At 39.5% G+C, this 19,209-nt stretch overlaps 1 protein-coding gene across 1 annotated transcript in view; it reads right to left on the minus strand.

Annotated features, from left to right (window-relative positions):
- Window positions 1-5,685: 5,685 nt before the first annotated feature.
- The window catches only part of MORC1 (MORC family CW-type zinc finger 1), a 212,637-nt gene continuing 199,113 nt past the window's right edge, over window positions 5,686-19,209 (minus strand). The window contains exons 25-26 of the mRNA XM_049857885.1: window positions 17,538-17,732; window positions 5,686-5,847 (exon numbers count right to left, since the gene is read on the minus strand). Of these exons, the coding sequence (XP_049713842.1) occupies window positions 5,686-5,847; window positions 17,538-17,732 (357 nt within the window). The remainder of the gene's footprint in view (window positions 5,848-17,537; window positions 17,733-19,209) is intronic.

A 19,209-nucleotide genomic window follows, 5' to 3' on the forward strand; every position in this document is an offset into this window, starting at 1 on the left:
AACATGACCAAAAACCAAACCCAGTGCCGTTGAGTTGATTCCGACTCATAGAGATCCTATAGGACAGGGTAGAACTGCCCCATAGAGCTTCCAAGGAGTGCCTGGTGGATTCAAACTGCCGACCCTTTGGTTAGCAGCCGTAGCACTTAACCACTAAGCCACCAGGGTTTCTGAGGAAACATGAGGTGTACCCTATTAGAATCCTCAAAAAACCTTCTCTGGAGAAGTCTCTCTTCAGACTTTCTAAATGTCTGCCAGAAGAGTGCTCACAGGCAGTGACTTCTTATCAACATTAACTTTCATTAATCATCAATTTCTAGATTAAAGGAAGAATGGGCACTGACGACGGCAGCGGAAAGTAATGAAAGTTTTCAAGGGGCGAAAAAGTCCCTTGAGGAAGGAAAACGTTGGACAGATCAAGGATATAAGAACATGTGATCCAGAAACTGGGCTTCTTCACATAAATTTTTTTTAATCTACATAATGATCACTTGCTGATCCATAAAAAGTTATAATATAAAACTATTACAAATATTCTGAGAATTCTTATATTGGATAAATATTGATATAAAAAAAATCAGGAGTCTGACTACAGAAAACATTAACCAATCATAAGAAAATGGCAAAAAGTCTTCATCATAGGGCAAAGAATAAAAAAATATATATATAACTAGAAATGGGCAAGATGTATTTGAAGAAAACTTTAAAATGCTGCTGAAGGACACAAATGAATACATCAAAAGGTATATCTTGGTCTTAGAAAGATTGATATCGAAACAATATCAAATCTTTCTACTAATATACAATATTTCTAACAATCCAACAAAATACAAATAAAATTTGGGGGGAGTGGTAACTAGGAGGGTGAATCCTAAGACTAAATGAGAAACATGCAAGGAAAAGGAGAAAATACTGAAAAATAAAATTACTAACCAGCCTTACCAAAACAACATGGGCCTGGCAAGAGAAAAGATGAACAATTAATGAATCAAAATAGATATTTTTTACAACTAGGCCCAAATACAAATAAGAATTTAACATATAATAAAGGCAGCATTGCAGAAAAGTGGGAAAAAAGACTGATTATTCAATGATGATGCTGGAATGCTGCCACGTGTAATGGTTAATGTTATGTGTCAACTTGGCTGGGCTATGATTCTCAGTGGTTTGGCATGTGCTCTTCCATAATGTGATCACCCTCGATTTTGTGACCTGATGCCAGCAGCCAATTAGATGAAAGAGGAGTTTCCTTGGGGTGTGGTCTGCCTCCAATATATAAATGGATGTTCTCCCAAAGCTCTTTCTCTCTCTCGATCCTGCACTCTTCTCTCACCTGACCTCCAGTTCTTGGGATATAAATCTGCAGAAGTCTCCAGCCTGCCTCCTGACCTCCAGATTATGGATTTGCCAACCCCAGACACCTTATAAGCCAGCAGAGATCTCCAGCCTGATGTGGAGCCCATAGATTTGGGACTTCCCAGTCCCACAATTGCATGAGCCATTTTCTTGAAGTAAATCTCTCTCTCTATATATATACATGTCTCACTGGTTTGGCTTCTCCAGAGAACTCAAACTAAGACACCACAGCTATCTGGAAACACACACACACAGACACATATTCACACACAGAGTTGGGCTCTGTCTTAGGCTCGGCTCTCTAGAGAAGAAAACCAGTGAAGCGTACATACAGATATGTAGAAAGACAGAGAAATTTGTATCAAGGAAATGGCTCATGTAGTTGTAGACGCTGGAAAGTCCCAAGCCCATGCGTGGGTCAGGCATCAGAATGGAGGCTTCTCCTGACTCACGTAGCCACAAGGGGTTGATGAACCTAAGATCAGCAAGTCAGACAGCAGGCTGCTGGCTCATGTGCTGCAGAGGCTGACCAATCCAAGATCAGCAGGTAACATGGCAGGCCACTGGTTCAAGTCCCAAGAACTGGAAGTCAGATGACGTGCCTGACGCAGGACTCAGAGCAAGCAAGTGAGCTTTGCAAAAATGTACATATATATCCTGAATGCAGGCCACACTCCCAAGGGATCTCCCCTTACAACTGATTGGCTGATCACATCAGATCACATCATGGAGGATGACTACATCATTTCAAAACAGCCAAATTACATCATCATATAACTGCCAAACTGCATCATTACATAACCGCCAAAACACTGATCATGGCCCAGCCAAGTGGACACACAACCTTAACCATCACAGATTCCTAACGTATTACTTACACAAAAATATATTTTAGATGGATCAAAGATTTAACAACGCAATTATTAAAATCACTGTAAGAAAACAAAGTAAAATTGCTTTATAGTTTTGGCATGGGAAAGGCCTCTCTAAATGTGACTATAAAACCCAGAAGCCTTTAAAGACAGGAAATGAAAACAAATTTTTTTAATCCCATATGGCTTAAAACACCATAAAAACATTAAAAAATGAAAAATTATGAGAAAATACTTGAAATACACATTATATATAAAGGATAATTTTCCTAATTTGAAACTAACTCCTAAAAATCAGAAAATACCTACCACAAAATAGAAAAATGGTCAAAGGCCAAATTTTAAAATTCAGATTTTTTTAACACATGAATAAGTTTCTTAGCCTCACTCATAATATAGGAAATGCATGTTAAAACTACAATATACTGCTTTTCTCCTATTTGATCATAAAGAGTAAGGAAGTTTCATAACACACTGGTAGGTAAGGGCATGAGAAACAGGCACTCTCGTATATTACTGTGGTAGTGTATATTAAAATTTTATGGAGTGCTAGTAGGTAATATCTATTAATAATAAAATGTACACACCCTTTAACCCAGCAATTCATCCTTTGAAATTTACAGATATAATTGTGCATGTGCGAAACAGACATATTCACTGTCGTGTGTAAGTCCAAAAAAAAAATTAAAAAAAAAAGTCCAAAAGGAGAGAAAAAAAAACCCTAAATGTCCATTAATAAGGACACTTGGGGGTTGGATAAACAAAAGGAGATGGTTAAATAAATTTTAGTAAGTCCATAGAGTAGAATAATAAGGAGTAGTTACAAATAATGATGGAACACTTCTTGTACTCACACTGATAATAGAGTGATCTTTAAACTACGTTGTTGTTAGGTGCTGTCGAGTTGGTTCCAACTCACAGCAACCCTATGTACAACACAACGAAACACTGCCCGGTCCTGTGCCATCCTCACAATCGTTACACTTGAGCTCATTGTTGCAGCCACTGTGACAATCCATCTCGTTGAGTGTCTTCCATTTTTTCACTGACCGTCTACCTTACCAAGCATGATGTCCTTCTCCAGGGACTGGTTCTTCCTGATAACATGTCCCAAGTATGTGAGACAAAGTCTCCCCATCCTCACTTCTAAGGAGCATTCTGGCTGTATTTCTTCCAAGACAGATTTGTTCGTTCTTCTGACGGTCTGTGGTATATTCAATATTCTTCACCAACACCAGAATTCAAAGGAGTCGATTATTCTTCAGACTTCCTTATCTGTTGTCCAGTATTTGCATGCATATGAGGTGACTGAAAATATCATGGCTTGGGTCAGGCACACCTTAGTCCTCAAGGTGACATCTTTGCTTTTGAACACTTCGAAGTCGTCTTTTGCAGCAGATTTGCCCAATGCAATGTGTCCTTTGATTTCCTGACAGCTGCATTCATGGACACTGTTTATGGATCCAAGTAAAATGAAATCCTTGACAACTTCAGTATTTTCTCTGTTTATCAGGATGTTGCTTATTGGCCCAGTTGTGAGGATTTTTGTTTTCTTTATATTGAGGTGTAATCCATACTGAAGGCTGCAGCCTTTGATCTTCATTAGTAAGTGCTTCAAGTCCTCATCACTTTGAGTAAGCAAGTTTGCGTCATCTGCATATTACAAGTTGTTAATGAGTTTCCCACCAATCCTGATGCCATGTTCTTCTTCATATAGTCCAGGTTCTCTGATTATTTGCTCAACATACATATTGAATAAGTATGGTGAAAGGATACAACCCTGATGCACATCTTTCCTGACTTTAAACCACACAGTATCCATTAACACCATTAAGTGTTCTGGGGTTCCCATTCTTTGAAATGTTAGCCATAATTTGTTATGATCCACATAGTCAAATGCCTTTGAATAGTCAATAAAATACAGGTGAACATCTTACTGATATTCTCTGCTTTAGCCATGATCCATCTGACATCAGCAATGATATCCTTTTGTTCTATGTCTTGTACAAATCCAGCTTGAACTTCTGGCAGTTCCCTGTCAATATCCTGCTGCAACTGCTTTTAAATGATCCTCAGCAAAATTTTACGTGTATTAGGTGAAAAAAAGGTAAGGATGTCTTTCAGGGGCTACTGTATCTATATTTGCATCTGTGTATTTATTCATCGCTATGAGTCGGAATCGACAGGACAGCAGTGGGTTTGGTTTTTTTTTAATTTATTCATATGCTTTTATATACATTGGTTGTTTTGGGACTGATTTACAAGTAACTGATAAACCACGCCTTTGAACCAGTTCATTCTGGTTAGAACCTCTGCTGAGAATTTGCATTTCTAACAAGTTCCCAGGTGACGCTAACGCGCCTAGTTAGGGACCAACTCTAAGACCCACTAGTAGAGCGGTGGTTCTCAGGATTTACTGTACATAAGAATCACCTGTGGATCTTGTTAAACTGTAGACTCTGACTCAGTAAATTTGGGGTAGAAATGCAAATTCTCAGCAGGGATTCAAACCAGAATGAATCAGTTCAAAGCTCTGTGATAAACCCGTGCATATTAGCAGTAGCACCTGAAAGACATCATTGCCTTTTTTTCACTTAATACACGTAAAATTTTGCTGAAGATTATTTAAAAGCAATTGCAGCAGTACGTCGACAGGGAACAAGTGACAACAAGAATAACTGGCTGAAGACAAGAATGCAGAGAAAACTTTTCACCACATTCCGTTTTACATGTTCTGAGTGTTGTACCATGTGCATAAAACCAAAATGATACAATTCTTCAAACAAACATTAAATGGTTTATTGTTATCCAAAGTTGCAGGTATTTCTAAACAAACAAACAAAACAATGATTTATCAAGGAAGATGTAAAAGCACAACTCCTTATATGAATATAAGTAGATACATATATACACACTTATATAGAGATAAATGCATATATATCACGTTTAGGAATCTTCTTCTTTGACTATAAAAATAACTCAATAATAAAATTATCACATAACTTATACCTTGAAATCCTTTCTTGGGGTTTATAGTTTCTGATTTACTAAGTATTGGTCACAGTGGGAAATGGTATCATTAATTTCTAGACATTACACTTTTGCCACGCAAATTTTAAGAGATGATTCTGTAATCATTTGTATATTGATTTGAAAAACCACTGTTTTAAATATCTTACAATCTTTTAAGTGAAGACAACGTTTAAGCCTAAATAACATTTTTTTTCTTAGTAGCTCACATAGGAATTACAGAATCCTAGAAACAATTTCTGAAAGAACAGGACAAGTTAGGATATAAGATTGGGAAATGAGTAAATTAGAAATCAGTTGCATTCCTGAAATATAAATTTTTTTAGTGTTAAAGAGAATAAACTTTACAATAACAACAAAAAGGGAATTTTTTTTTTTAAAGAATCTTCTGATTCTCCTATTAGCATTTTTTAACAGGAAATACTTTTTAATTTTGAGAAGCACTTTTATTTTTTTCTACAGGGAGATTATGTTTATGTCCTGACTCTATAGTCACCTTATTTAAAGCATTTTGAAAAAGGCGATTATCTTCTTTAAGCAAAGCTTCCAGATAACCGTCAATCTGTTCCAGACCGCCTGCTGGGCCACCCTGGGAGAGAGAAGGAAGAGTCAGACCAGGGAAGGTGCTACGGGGCTGACACCTGTAACCTGGACAGCCTCTGTACGCCTTCCCCAGGACTCGTGCAGCAACAAAACCCACCTTGCATGTGAATAATGCTCTCAACCTTTCAAAATGTTTTTGCATTTAATCTCTTTTTATGCTCACAAGTGGTTAGGCTGTTCGATCATTTTTTCTTCCTTAGTGGAGGTTAGCTCAATTTTTTTTTTCTCCTTCTTTATAATTACTTCTCACATTCCCAAACCACCCCCACCCCAAACCTCAACATTTTCTCTTACAGGCTCTCATCTATTTTTTTTTTTAAATAGTTTTTATTGTGCTTTAAGTGAAAGTTTACAAATCAAGTCAGTCTGTCATATATAAGCTTATATACACCTTACTCCATACTCCCACTTACTCTCTCCCTAACGAGTCAGCCCGCTCCCTCCTTCCAGTCTCTCCTTTCGTGACGATTTTGCCAGTTTCTAACCCTCTCTACCCTTCTATCTCCCCTCCAGACAGGAGATACCAACACAGTCTCAAGTGTCCACCTGATACAAGTAGCTCACTCTTCATCAGCATCTCTGTCCTACCCACTGTCCAGTCCCTGTCCTGTTTGATGAGTTGTCTTCGGGAATGGTTCCTGTCCTGGGCCAAGAGAAGGTTTGGGGACCATGACCGCCAGGATTCTTCTAGTCTCAGTCAGACCATTAAGTCTGGTCTTTTTATGAGAATTTGGGGTCTGCATCCCACTGTTCTCCTGCTCCCTCAGGAGTTCTCTGTTGTGCTCCCTGTCAGGACAGTCATCGATTGTGGCCGGGCACCAACTAGTTCTTCTGGTCTCAGGATGATGTAACTCTCTGGTTCATGTGGCCCCTTCTGTCTCTTGGGCTCATAGTTATTGTGTGACCCTGGTGTTCTTCATTCTCCTTTGATCCAGGTGGGTTGAGACCAATTGATGCATCTTAGATGGCCGCTTGTTAGCATTTAAGACCCCAGACAGCACATTTCAAAGTGGGATGTAGAATGTTTTTATAACAGAGTTATTTTGCCAATTGACTTAGAAGTCCCCTTAAGCCATAGTCCCCAAACCCCCACCCTTGCTCCGCTGGCCTTTGAAGCATTCAGTTTATCCCAGAAACTTCTTTGCTTTTGGTCCAGTCCAGTTGAGCTGACCTTCCGTGTACTGAGTATTGTCCTTCCCTTCACCTAAAGTAGTTCTTATCTACTAACTAATCAGTAAATAACCCTCTCCCACCCTCCGTCCCTCCCCCGCCCCGTAAACACAAAAGTATGTGTTCTTCTCAGTTTATATTATTTCTCAAGATCTTATAATAGTGGTCTTGTACAATATTTGTCCTTTTCCCTCTGACTAATTTCACTCAGCATAATGCCTTTCAGGTTCCTCCATGTTATGAAATGTTTCACAGATTCGTTCTTTATCAATGCGTAGTATTCCATTGTGTGAATATACCACAATTTATTTAGCCATTCATCCCTTGATGGACACCTTGGTTGCTTCCAGCTTTTTGTTACTGTAAACAGAGCTGCAATAAACATGGGTGTGCATATATCTGTTCGTGTAAAGGCTCTTACTTCTCTAGGGTATATTCCGAGGAGTGGGATTTCTGGGTTGTATGGTAGTTCTATTTCTAACTGTTTAAGAAAACACCAGATAGATTTCCTAAGTGGTTGTACCATTTTACATTCCCACCAGCAGTGTATAAGAGTTCCAATCTCTCCTCAGCCTCTCCAACATCTATTATTTTGTGTCTTTTAGATTAATGCCAGCCTTGTTGGAGTGAGATGGAATCTCATCATAGTTTTAATTTGCATTTCTCTAATGGCTAATGATCGAGAGCATTTTCTCATGTGTCTGTTAGCTGCCTGAATATCTTCTTTAGTGAAGTGCGTGTTCATATCCTTTGCCCACTTTTTGATTGGGTTGTTTGTCTTTTTGTGGTTGAGTTTTAACAGAATCATATAGATTTTAGAGATCAGGCGCTGGTTAGAGATGTCATAGCTGAAAATTCTTTCCCAGTCTGTAGGTGGTCTTTTTACTCTTTTGGTGAAGTCTTTAGATGAGCATAGGTGTTGGATTTTTAGGAGCTCCCAGTTATCTGGTTTCTCTTTGTCATTTTTGGTAATGTTTTGTATTCTGTTTATGCCTTGTATTAGGGATCCTAACGTTGTTCGTATTTTTTCTTCCATGATCTTTATCGTTTTAGTCTTTATGTTTAGGTCTTTGATCCACTTGGAGTTAGTTTTTGTGCATGGTGTGAGGTATGGGTCCTGTTGCATTTTTTTGCAAATGGATATCCAGTTATGGCAGCACCATTTGTTAAAAAGACTATCTTTTCCCCAATTAACTGACACTGGGCCTTTGTCAAATATCAGCTGCTCATACGTGGATGGATTTATATCTGGGTTCTCAATTCTGTTCCATTGGTCTATGTGCCTGTTGTTGTACCAGTACCAGGCTGTTTTGACTACTGTGGCTGTATAATAGGTTCTAAAATCAGGTAGAGTGAGGCCTCCCACTTTCTTCTTCTTTTTCAGTAATGCTTTACTTATCCGGGGCTTCTTTCCCTTCCATATGAAGTTGGTGATTTGTTTCTCCATCACATTAAAAAATGTCATTGGAATTTGTATCAGAAGTGCGTTGTATGTATAGATGGCTTTTGGTAGAATAGATATTTTTACTATGTTAAGTCTTCCTATCCATGAGCAAGGTATGTTTTTCCACTTATGTAGGTCCTTTTTAGTTTCTTGCACTAGTACTTTGTAGTTTTGTTTGTATAGGTTTTTTACATCTTCGGTAAGATTTATTCCTAAGTATTTTATCTTCTTGGGGACTACTGTGAATGGTATTGATTTGGTGATTTCCTCTTCGATGTTCTTTTTTGTTAGCGCAGAGGAATCCAAGTGATTTTTGTATGTTTGTCTTATAACCTGAGACTCTGCCAAACTCTTCTATTAGTTTCAGCAGTTTTCTGGAGGATTCCTTAGGGTTTTCTGTGTATAAGATCATGTCATCTGCAAATAGAAATAATTTTACTTCCTTCTTGCCAATCCGGATGCCCTTTATTTCTTTGTCTAGCCTAATTGCTCTGGCTAGGACCTCTAGCACGATGTTGAATAAGAGTGGTGATAAAGGGCATCCTTGTCTGGTTCCCGTTCTCAAGGGAAATGCTTTCAGGCTCTCTCCATTTAGAGTGATGTTAACTGTTGGCTTTGTATAAATGCCCTTTATAATATTTAGGAATTTTCCTTCTATTTCTGTTTTGCTGAGAGGTTTTATCATGAATAGGTGTTGAACTTTGTCAAATGCCTTTTCTGCATCAATTGATAAGATCATGTGGTTTTTGTCTTTTGTTTTATTTATATGGTGGATTACATTAATGGTTTTTCTAATATTAAACCAGCCTTGCATAAAAAAAAAAAAAATCCCACTTGGTCGCGGTGAATTATTTTTTTGATATGTTGTTGAATTCTATTGGCTAGAATTTTGTTGAGGATTTTTGCATCTATGTTCATGAGGGATATAGGTCTGTAATTTTCTTTTTTTGTGATGTCTTTACCTGGTTTTGGTATCAGGGATATGGTGACTTCATAGAATGAGTTAGCTAGTATTCCGTCATTTTCTATGCTTTGAAATACCTTTAGTAGTAGTGGTGTTAACTCTTCTCTGAAAGTTTGCTAGAACTCTGCAGTAAAGCCCTCCAGGCCAGGGAGTTTTTTTTGTTGGGAGTTTTTTGATTACCATTTCAATCTCTTTTTTTGTTATGGGTCTATTTAATTGTTCTACTTCTGGTTGTGTTAGTTTATGTAGGTAGTGTTTTTCTAGGAATTCATCCATTTCTTCTAGGTTTGCAAATTTGTTAGAGTACAATTTTTCGTAATAATCTGATATGATTCTTTTCATTTCAGTTGGGTCTGTTGTGATGTGGCCCATCTCGTTTCTTATTCGGGTTATTTGTTTCCTTTCCTGTATTTCTTTAGTCAGTCTAGCCAATGGTTTATCAGTTTTGTTAATTTTTTCAAAGAACCAGCTTTTGGCTTTGTTAATTCTTTCAATTGTTTTTCTGTTCTCTAATTCATTTAGTTCAGCTCTAATTTTTATTATTTGTTTTCTTTTGGTACCTGATGGATTCTTTTGTTGCTCACTTTCTATTTGTTCAAGTTGTACGGACAGTTCTCTGATTTGGGCTCTTTCTTCTTTTTGTATGTGTGCATTTATCGATATAAATTGACCTCTGAGCACTGCTTTTGTTGTGTCCCAGAGGTTTTGATAGGAAGTGTTTTCATCCTTGTTGCATTCTATGAATTTCTTTATTCCCTCCTTAATGTCTTCTATAACTCAGTCTTCTTTCAGCAGGGTATTGTTCAGTTTCCAAGTGTTTGATTTCTCTTCCCTAATTTTTCTGTTATTGATTTCCATTTTTATTGCCTTGTGGTCTGAGAAGATGCTTTGTAATATTTCGATGTTTTGGACTCTGCAAAGGTTTGTTTTATGACCTAATATGTGGTCTATTCTAGAGAACATTCCATGCGCGCTAGAAAAAAAAGTATACTTTGCAGCAGTTGGGTGAAGTGTTCTGCATAAGTCTATGAGGTCAAGTTGGTTGATTGTAGCAATTAGGTCTCCCGTGTCTTTACTGAGCTTCTTATTGGAAGTCCTGTCCCTCTCCGAAAGTGGTGTGTTGAAGTCTCCTACTCTAATTGTGGAGGTGTCTATTTCACTTTTCAGTTCTGTTAAAGTTTGTTTTATGTATCTTGCAGTCCTGTCATTGGGTGCATAAATATTTAATATGGTTATATCTTCCTGGTCAATTGTCCCTTTAATCATTATGTAGTGTCCTTCTTTATCCTTTGTGGTGGATTTAACTTTAAAGTCTATTTTGTCAGAAATTAATATTGCTACTCCTCTTCTTTTTTGCTTATTGTTTGCTTGATGTATTTTTTTCCATCCTTTCGGTTTTAGTTTGTTTGTGTCTCTAAGTCTAAGGTGTTTCTCTTATAGGCAGCATATAGACGGATCGTGTTTCTTTATCCAGTCTGAGACTCTGTCTCTTTATTGGTGCTTTTAGTCCATTTACATTCAGTGTAATTATAGATAAGTATGTGTTTAGTGCTGTCATTTTGATGCCTTTTTGTGTGTGTTGTTGACAATTTCTTTTTTCTACTTGCTTTTTTGTGCTGAGACATTTTTCTTTGTAAATTGTGTGTTCCTCATTTTCATAGTATTTGACTTTATGTTTGCTGAGTTGTTATGTTTTTCTTTTGAGTTATGGAGTTGTTATACCTCTTTGTGGTTACCTTAATATTTACCCCTATTTTTCTAAGTAAAAACCTAACTTGTATTGTCCTATATTGCCTTGTTTCCCTCTCCATATGGCAGTTCTATGCCACCTCTATTTAGTCCCTCTTTTTTATTATTGTGATCTTTTACATATTGACTTCAATGGTTCCCTGTTTTGAGCATTTTTTTCTTTTTAAAATTAATCTTAATTTGTTTTTGTGATTTCCCTATTTGAGTTGATATCAGGATGTTCTGTACTGTGATCTTGCGTTGTGCTGGTATCTGATATTATTGGTTTTCTGACCAAACAATTTCCTTTAGTATTTCTTGTAGCTTTGGTTTGGTTTTGCAAATTCTCTAAGCTTGTGTTTATCTGTAAATGTTTTAATTTCACCTTCATATTTGAGAGAGAGTTTTGCTGGATATATGATCCTTAGTTGGCAGTTTCTCTCCTTCAGTGCTCTATATATGTCATCCCATTGCCTTCTTGACTGCATGGTTTCAGCTGAGTAGTCTGAATTTATTCTTATTTATTCTCCTTTGTAGGAGACCTTTCTTTTCTCCCTGGCTGCTTTTAAAATTTTCTCTTTATCTTTGGTTTTGGCAAGTTTGATGATAATATGTCTTGGTGATTTTCTTTTTGGATCAATCTTATATGGGGTTCGATGATCATCTTGGATAGATATCCTTTCGTCTTTCATGATGTCAGGGAAGTTTTCTGCCAACAGATCTTCAACTATCCTCTCTGTATTTTCTGTTATCCCTCCCTGTTCTGGGACTCCAAGCACACACAAGTTATTCTTCTTAATAGAGTCCCAAATGATTCTTAGGGTTTCTTCATTTTTTTTTAATTCTTTTATCTGATTTTTTTCAGCTATATTGGTGTCAATTCCCTGGTCCTCCAGATCTCCCACCCTGCATTCCAATTGCTCAAGTCTGCTCCTCTTCCTATTGAGTTGTCTAATTCTGTAATTTTACTGTTAATCTTCTGGATTTCTGAATGCTGCCTCTCTATGGATTCTTGCAGCTTATTAATTTTTCCACTATGTTCTTGAATAATCTTTTTGAGTTCTTCAACTACTTTATCAGTGTGTTCCTTGGCTTTTTCTGTAGACTGCCTTATTTCATTTCTGAGGTCATCCCTGATGTCTTGAAGCATTCTGTAAATTAGTTTTTTTATATTCTGCATCTGGCAGTTCCAGGACTGTATCTTCATTTGGGAAAGATTTTGATTGTTTAGTTTGGGGAGTTGTAGAAGCAATCATGGTCTGCTTTTTTATGTGATTTGATATCGACTGCTGTCTCCAAACCATCTCTAAGATATTGTAGTGATTTATTCTATATTTGCTCACTGAGTCTTATCTTGTTTTGTTTTCTTTCAATATACGTACATGGGCTACTAGATTGCACTGTCTTGATTGTTGTAGCTCTTGAATCACTTATGTCCTATTACCAGATGGTTTGGGCTGTTACCAGATATATAAGCCTAAGAGTCCATTCACTATTCTTGAGTAGAATCTGAGTTTGGGTCATCAAGTGTGTGGTGCAGACTGTCACCTATCCACCTAGAGAAGTAGTGGTGATAGTTGTGTGCACCAGATTCTAGTGGCAGCAGGGCTTCACACTCTGGGGGGGGGGGGGCATGATGCTGGCACCCCAAGTGCCAGTGAGGTAGGTATGTCTCTATTTCTAAAGCACTTTGGTGGATGGGCTCTGCAGCTGTACCTTAGGCCCCCAATGCAAGTACCTCTACAGATTGGTAGGTGTCACCCTCCTTAGACCCCTAAGGCAGAAGGCTAGATGGTCTGGGGGGAGCTTTAGCCCTCAGTTCCCTGTTGTGGGTCAGTGAGGGCTCTGTTGAATACGCTGAGATATCAGACCTGGGAAACTTGTCTTTCCAGTAATCAGCTAAAACAATTACAGTCAGATCCCTATCAGAATTGCCTTTGCATTATAATAGCCACCTTGTTCCCTGTAGGGATGAAAGCCCAAGACTGTGGATCATATATGTTTGGCTGGAGCTGGTTTTGTGTTTTTAGGCCAATTAGGGAAGGATTTTTGGTCCCTGGGTTTTTTGTAGCTGCTTCTCTCAGGCCAGGAGAATGGGTTAGGAAAAGACCAAAAAAAAAAAAAAAACAACCCCGCAGCGTACTTCACTCTCTGGCTCAGGAAATTCCAATGTTAATGAAGCCACCTGGGAAGGGGAGGGGAGGGTTCAGATAAATAGGAGAGAGTAGCACCCTGGAATATAGACAAAGTTACTTATCTTGCTTGGGATGACTGTTTTATCTGAGATTCCCGAGGGGCGTGTTGACTGTGTGTGCTGGCTGGGTAGAGATTGCCCCCGAGGGTCAGGCCTGCATCCTGTGCTTGTGCTGTTTCAGAAGCCCTGGTCAGTTCCTCCGCTCCCAGTCCAAAGCCCAGCGCCAAGGTTCCCCGGCTGGGACGCCGCACTCCAGGCTCCAAAACCAGTCGCTGCTTCCCAGTGACTTCTCCTCCTGTCAGCCGCATCACTGCACTGCCTGTGTGCACTGGCTGGGCTTCCCCTGAGGCCACTTCTGGGGGCTAGGGTGCGTGCCGTGTTTGCGCCGTCTCAGGATGCCTCAGCTCCCCTGCACCCAGTCCAAAGCCCGGCGCCAAGGTTTCCTGACTGGGGTGCTGGCTCCAGGCTCCGAAAACAGTCGCTGCTTCCCCATGGTTGTTTGTTCTCAGTCTCTGTCATTCAGGTCAACTCTTTAGATCTGTGTTTGATGGTCAGGGTTCATAGATTGTCATGTATGTGATCAACTCACTTGTCTTTGTTGCAAGAGGGATCTGAGGTAGCTTCTACCTAGTCAGCCATCTTGGCCCCGCAAGACCTCTCATCTATTTTTTAAATTCATGAATCTTTAGCCTTGTAGGCAAAAACAGATATATAGGCCAATTAGACTTCTCTGTTTCTCCTCTTTCCACATAAGCATCTTTGCTCCCAGCCCTTGGCTTGCTGTTCTGATCTGTATCCCTTTCTCCATCCTTCCCTTCTCCTTTCCCCTAGCTCCCTACTGGGGTAATTTCATACTTTCCTTCCTTGGGCTTCTTGATCCATGGAACAGACACATGCTTTCTCTTTACCAATCTAAATCTCCCTCCTTCAGACCTACCCATGGGGCCAACTAGCTCTCTAATTAAGCTGATGGATAAAAGAATTTTTATGAAGAACCTTCCAGAAACAATTAGGTCTTTACTTTGTTCACAATAAGTGCCCCAAAATACCATCCTAGTCTCTTGATCTGTGATGGTTAATTTTATGTGTCAACGTGGCTAGGCTATTGTTCCCATTGGTTTTGCCAAACACTAAACTGGGTGCTGTCCCATAATTTAATCTAATGCAATGTAATGTAATAACCTTCCATAATGTAAGGTAATCAATAAATCACTCAAAGAGGAGTTCCTTAGAATGTGATCTGTCTTCATAATACAAATTGATACTCTGTCAAAGCTTGCTGTCACTTGACTCTACGCTCTTCTTTCTCATCACCTGACCTACAGATCCTGGACTCAAGCCTGCAGAGTCTCCAGCCTGCCCCATGACTTTCCAGCCCCACAATTACATAAGCCAATCTCTTGAAGTAAATCAATTTCTCCCTCTCCCTCCCCCACCCCTCTCTCTCTATATATACCTCAGTGGTTCTGTTTCTCTAGAGAACCCTGGCAGACAACATCACTTAAAAAAAAAAAGTTGCCATAGAGTCAATTCTGACTCATAGTGACCTTACAGGACAGAGTGTAGAACTGCTCCATAGCACTTTCAAGGAGCGGCTGGTGAATTTGAACTGCCAACCTTTCTGGTTAGCAGCCAAACTCTTAACCACTGTGCCCCCAGGGCTCCATCCCTTAGCTAGTTCCATCAGTGTGTTTCTGCCTTCATCATTCAGCCCTGGATTTGCTGTTGTTAGTCTTCTAACAGCGCTGAAGTCTGGCAGTGAATCTCAGCTGTGTGGTGGAGCCCTGTTCCTGCAATCAGGTTCCTAAGGTTAATATCATTCTGGATTTCCCAATGTTCACTGACCACGGAAAATGCCCTATGTGAGACTTCCTGGCCCCAAGTACTTCTTAGTCTGTCTGGTAGAATCTAACGCGTTGGTTATTACTGTCTACCTGCCAGACTAAACTTCTTCCCAAGACTTGATTAAGGTTGGTTCTATCCCCAGTTTCTTCAAGAGCCTGCCCCACCCCATCTGCCTCTGGTCCACCTCATTGCACTTCTCTGTTCTATTCCACTGCAGTTGCTCTGGAAATCAGGGACAGTAAACATGGAAATTTTAGGCCAGGGCAAGAGAAAATGTGTTTGAATGAGAGCCCTTTGAGTACCTCTCCAATGTGACTAGGTAGAGATACTAACATGCTCCAATGATACTAGATATGGTACTGGCTAAAGCCCTTAATCTCCCTACCAAACTTTGTGAATAAAGCAAGATAAATTAGTAAAATTACCCTGCTTACCCTGGGAAGACCCAGGAGTTTTGCATACAAGGAATAGTAAATTATTATTATTTCATTTTTTTCTGTAGCCATACACAGATCTGCTGTAATGAGAGTCCATATATTTTATGAACTTTCTTAATAGTCAGACAGCAGTATTAGATTTCTACGGCCTGGAATTTCTTTGGCCTTCTTTGTATTTCTTGTTGGAGAAACAACAATCTTCACTGAGAGCCACCCAAGTGCCAGGCTCCACAGCAGATCTTATACACAAACCACTCACCGTCTCTCACAGCACAAGAACCCAAAGGAGCACCACTCAACACCACTCTTAGAGCAATAAACACACTGCAAGAACTGGCTGAAATAATATGTAGACAGAAGCGCAAATAAAACTACCATTACGTGAAAATGCTTAGTGTTAACCATCCTTTTTTAATACACATAGCATTTTAATTGCTGCCTAGACCACCAAAAAAAAAAAAAAAAGGGGGGTGGATTTCTCTTTAGGCTATATCCTCAAATTAATAAAAAAATACACACACACACACACACACACACACACACACCCATTGCCATCGAGTCAATTCAGACTCATAGCGACCCTACAGTACAGGGTAGCGTTTCCCCATAGAGTTTCCAAGGAGCATCTGGTGGATTCAAACTGCTGACCTTTTGATTAGCAGCCAGAGCACTTAATCACTACACCACCAAGGTTTCCATATATACATATATTTTTTTTCCTGTATTTAATTTTTGCACTTAATGTAAAACGAATTCCAGATAAATCAAAAGACTTGAAGGGGCAATGGTCTTAGAGACGTTGAAATGTTCACAGCCAGGACTGAAAGCCAGGCAGTGTGGCTTCAAGGTCCATGCTCATCACCCACTACAGTGATGTAGGGCTTATAGTGAGCTTCCCTTTACGGACACAGCGATCCTCCAAGTTGTGATTTTTGCAGGGGACCCAGTTCCTGCCCTTCCAGCTTGCATGGCCCAGGAAAGCTGTGTCTCCTGTCCCTCCCTGGAAGGGGAATAAAGCCATAATCCAGACTGCAGGGCCTGTATCTGTGTCTAAAAGGCCACATGCTTGCTACACTCAATGCTCTGACTTTGATTCCTCAATTTATTTCTAGCATACACAGACTTTTTGAACTTGTCTCTGTGTGTGTGTGTGTGCATACATACACACATATATAATACATACATATGTATATATAATTTTTATTGTATTTTATCCAACATTTCTATATTTCTGTGCTGTAGTAAAAGACAGGCCCTTCCGCATGAGCTCAATCTATCATAGAAACTCAGTCTTCATGCATTGAAGTACACAAACAAAACTGGCAATAATTTACACTTACAAGGTTTTTCCTGGCCTCTCCAACCTCTCAAGATTAGAAGAGTCTATTTTTATTTATGTATTACTTTAAAAGTAAATTAAAATATCTTGCTGTCTGCAAAAAAATTAGAAAAGAACTTCCTATTGGAAACAAGCTATTTGAAGAGATACTGATGATGAGTATGAACCCTGATGATGCAGTGGTTAAGAGCTCAGCTGCTGACCAAAAGGTCGGCAGTTCAAATCCACCAGCCGCTCCTTGGAAACCCTATGGGGCAGTTCTACTCTGTCCTGTAGGGTTGCTAGGAGTCAGAATGCACTCAACGGCAACAGGTTTGGTTTTTTGGTTTATAGCACAAGGAAAAGATGCCAGTTTTTAAGGGAAAAAGAACAAATATTTTTTAAGATGTTCTTTTATATACTTTCAAAGTTCATTTATGATTCTTACACGGAAAGTTGGGGCTAGGTTAAGTGACTTGTCCAAGGGTCAATAAGTGAACGATGATGTTCGCAGAAGCCAGTCAGTGCTTCCCATGAGGTACATTCCTAGCGCTCGTACACGACGTCACCACTCACCAGCTGAAGCTTCTGCAGCAGTACTGTCAGCTTTACACGGAGACGCTCCAGTTTCTCTTCGGTGAGTTTCCTTTTCTCTTCACATTGCCCCCGACGCACTCCACTCACTTCTTGTCTTCTAGCTGCATCAGAGACAATGGACCGCATCTTTCTCTTTAGTCTCTTCTCATATTGGACCATGTACACATTCTGGATCTGAGAACATTTTTAAAAGCAGTGTTAGTAGATTTCTAAAATATTGCTTTCCCCCTAATATCACAAAGCACCTTCATTTTCCAATTCTGTTGTATGTCCCAAGTCACAACTCTGTATGTAAATGCTACAGACAGTCTAAATGGAAGACATGTGGATACCCTTAAGGAAATGACAATCTAAGGGGGGTGGGGAACAGGAGAGGGGAGGAAAAATGTGCAATATTCCAGTAACTATAATAATAAGGCAGGCGGGGAGACCTTTCCTTCAGGAAGAAGAAAGAACCCAGTAAAGGCTAAATCTGTTCCCCACCGCCCCCCCCCCCCCCCAGTGTTGCCAGATTAGCCAAAGCACAAAGGAGGCCGGTGCCTGTGGCCCTCTCTCTGCAGCACCAGTGACTCACGGGCAATGACAGCCACTCCAGCTTTTCTAGCAGACAATGTAATGTTATTTGAATCTCAAGTCTGAAGCATCTAGAAAGCACAGAAGCTACAGTACAAGGAATTTCTGTTCCAGTAACTCTCTTCAGGTTCCTTGCTGTGAGGTAAAGAGGACATAGAGTTCTGCATACGATCCTTGCTAATTCAAGAGCCCTGGTTGTGTTCCAAGAGCTCGAGCTGTGCCCGAGGCACTCACAAAGTAGAAAGAGATAACAGAGAGGCCAAATGCAGTCATCTCAAAATGATATTAATTGCTGCTATCAACATTTCTAGAGGGTCAGAGGATGTTCGGAGGAAAGAGATGCAGGGCAAATACCACTATGATAAACATCTGAATCTTCATGTGATAACCAGATGCCTATGTTCCAGTATGACAAGAGTCCCAGGGAAATTGTAAGGGGGCCTTTCTCATCCACCTCCCCCTTTGTCACCCTCCACCACACTCAGAAACAAGTCCAGGCCTTCCTAGACACTGCCCACATCATCCCCTTAGGCACACATTAACCTCATGGATTTCTCCTTTCTATAAAACCCTTTAAATAAACAAACAAAAAATCCTATACATGCTTCTGTTTAATCAACATTTACTAAATACACCCTAAATTCAAAGCATTGAATTTAATTATAGGTGAGACAAAGATACAGGTATGGTCTTTGCCTTCAAGGCCTTCTAGTCTACGGAAGGAGATAATCCAAGTGTGGAAATATACCTTATTGGATAAAGTGCTTTGTGTCCTCAAGCAAGGCACAGATATCATGAGAGTTAGAGAAGGGTGCGGATTCACCATTAAAATAAATCATTGCCTTGTAATTAAAGTAGTTGGCTTAAATTTATTTATGTTTTCAGTATACTTTTAATAGAGAGGAGTATTTGAGATTAGCGGCCCAAATAACACTCCATAGGGGCAACCACTGACCCTCTATATGTAATTAAGATAATCTGTTAAAGGTTAGGGTAATTGTGAGGTTTGTAGATTGCCATGTAAAGAACTCTAAGACTTTCAAAGTCTTAAACCGCTTGGTAGCCTGTGTGAGGCACT

This window comes from Elephas maximus, chromosome 18 (assembly GCF_024166365.1).
Source record: "Elephas maximus indicus isolate mEleMax1 chromosome 18, mEleMax1 primary haplotype, whole genome shotgun sequence".
In the NCBI taxonomy this organism is placed as follows: Eukaryota; Metazoa; Chordata; class Mammalia; order Proboscidea; family Elephantidae; genus Elephas; species Elephas maximus.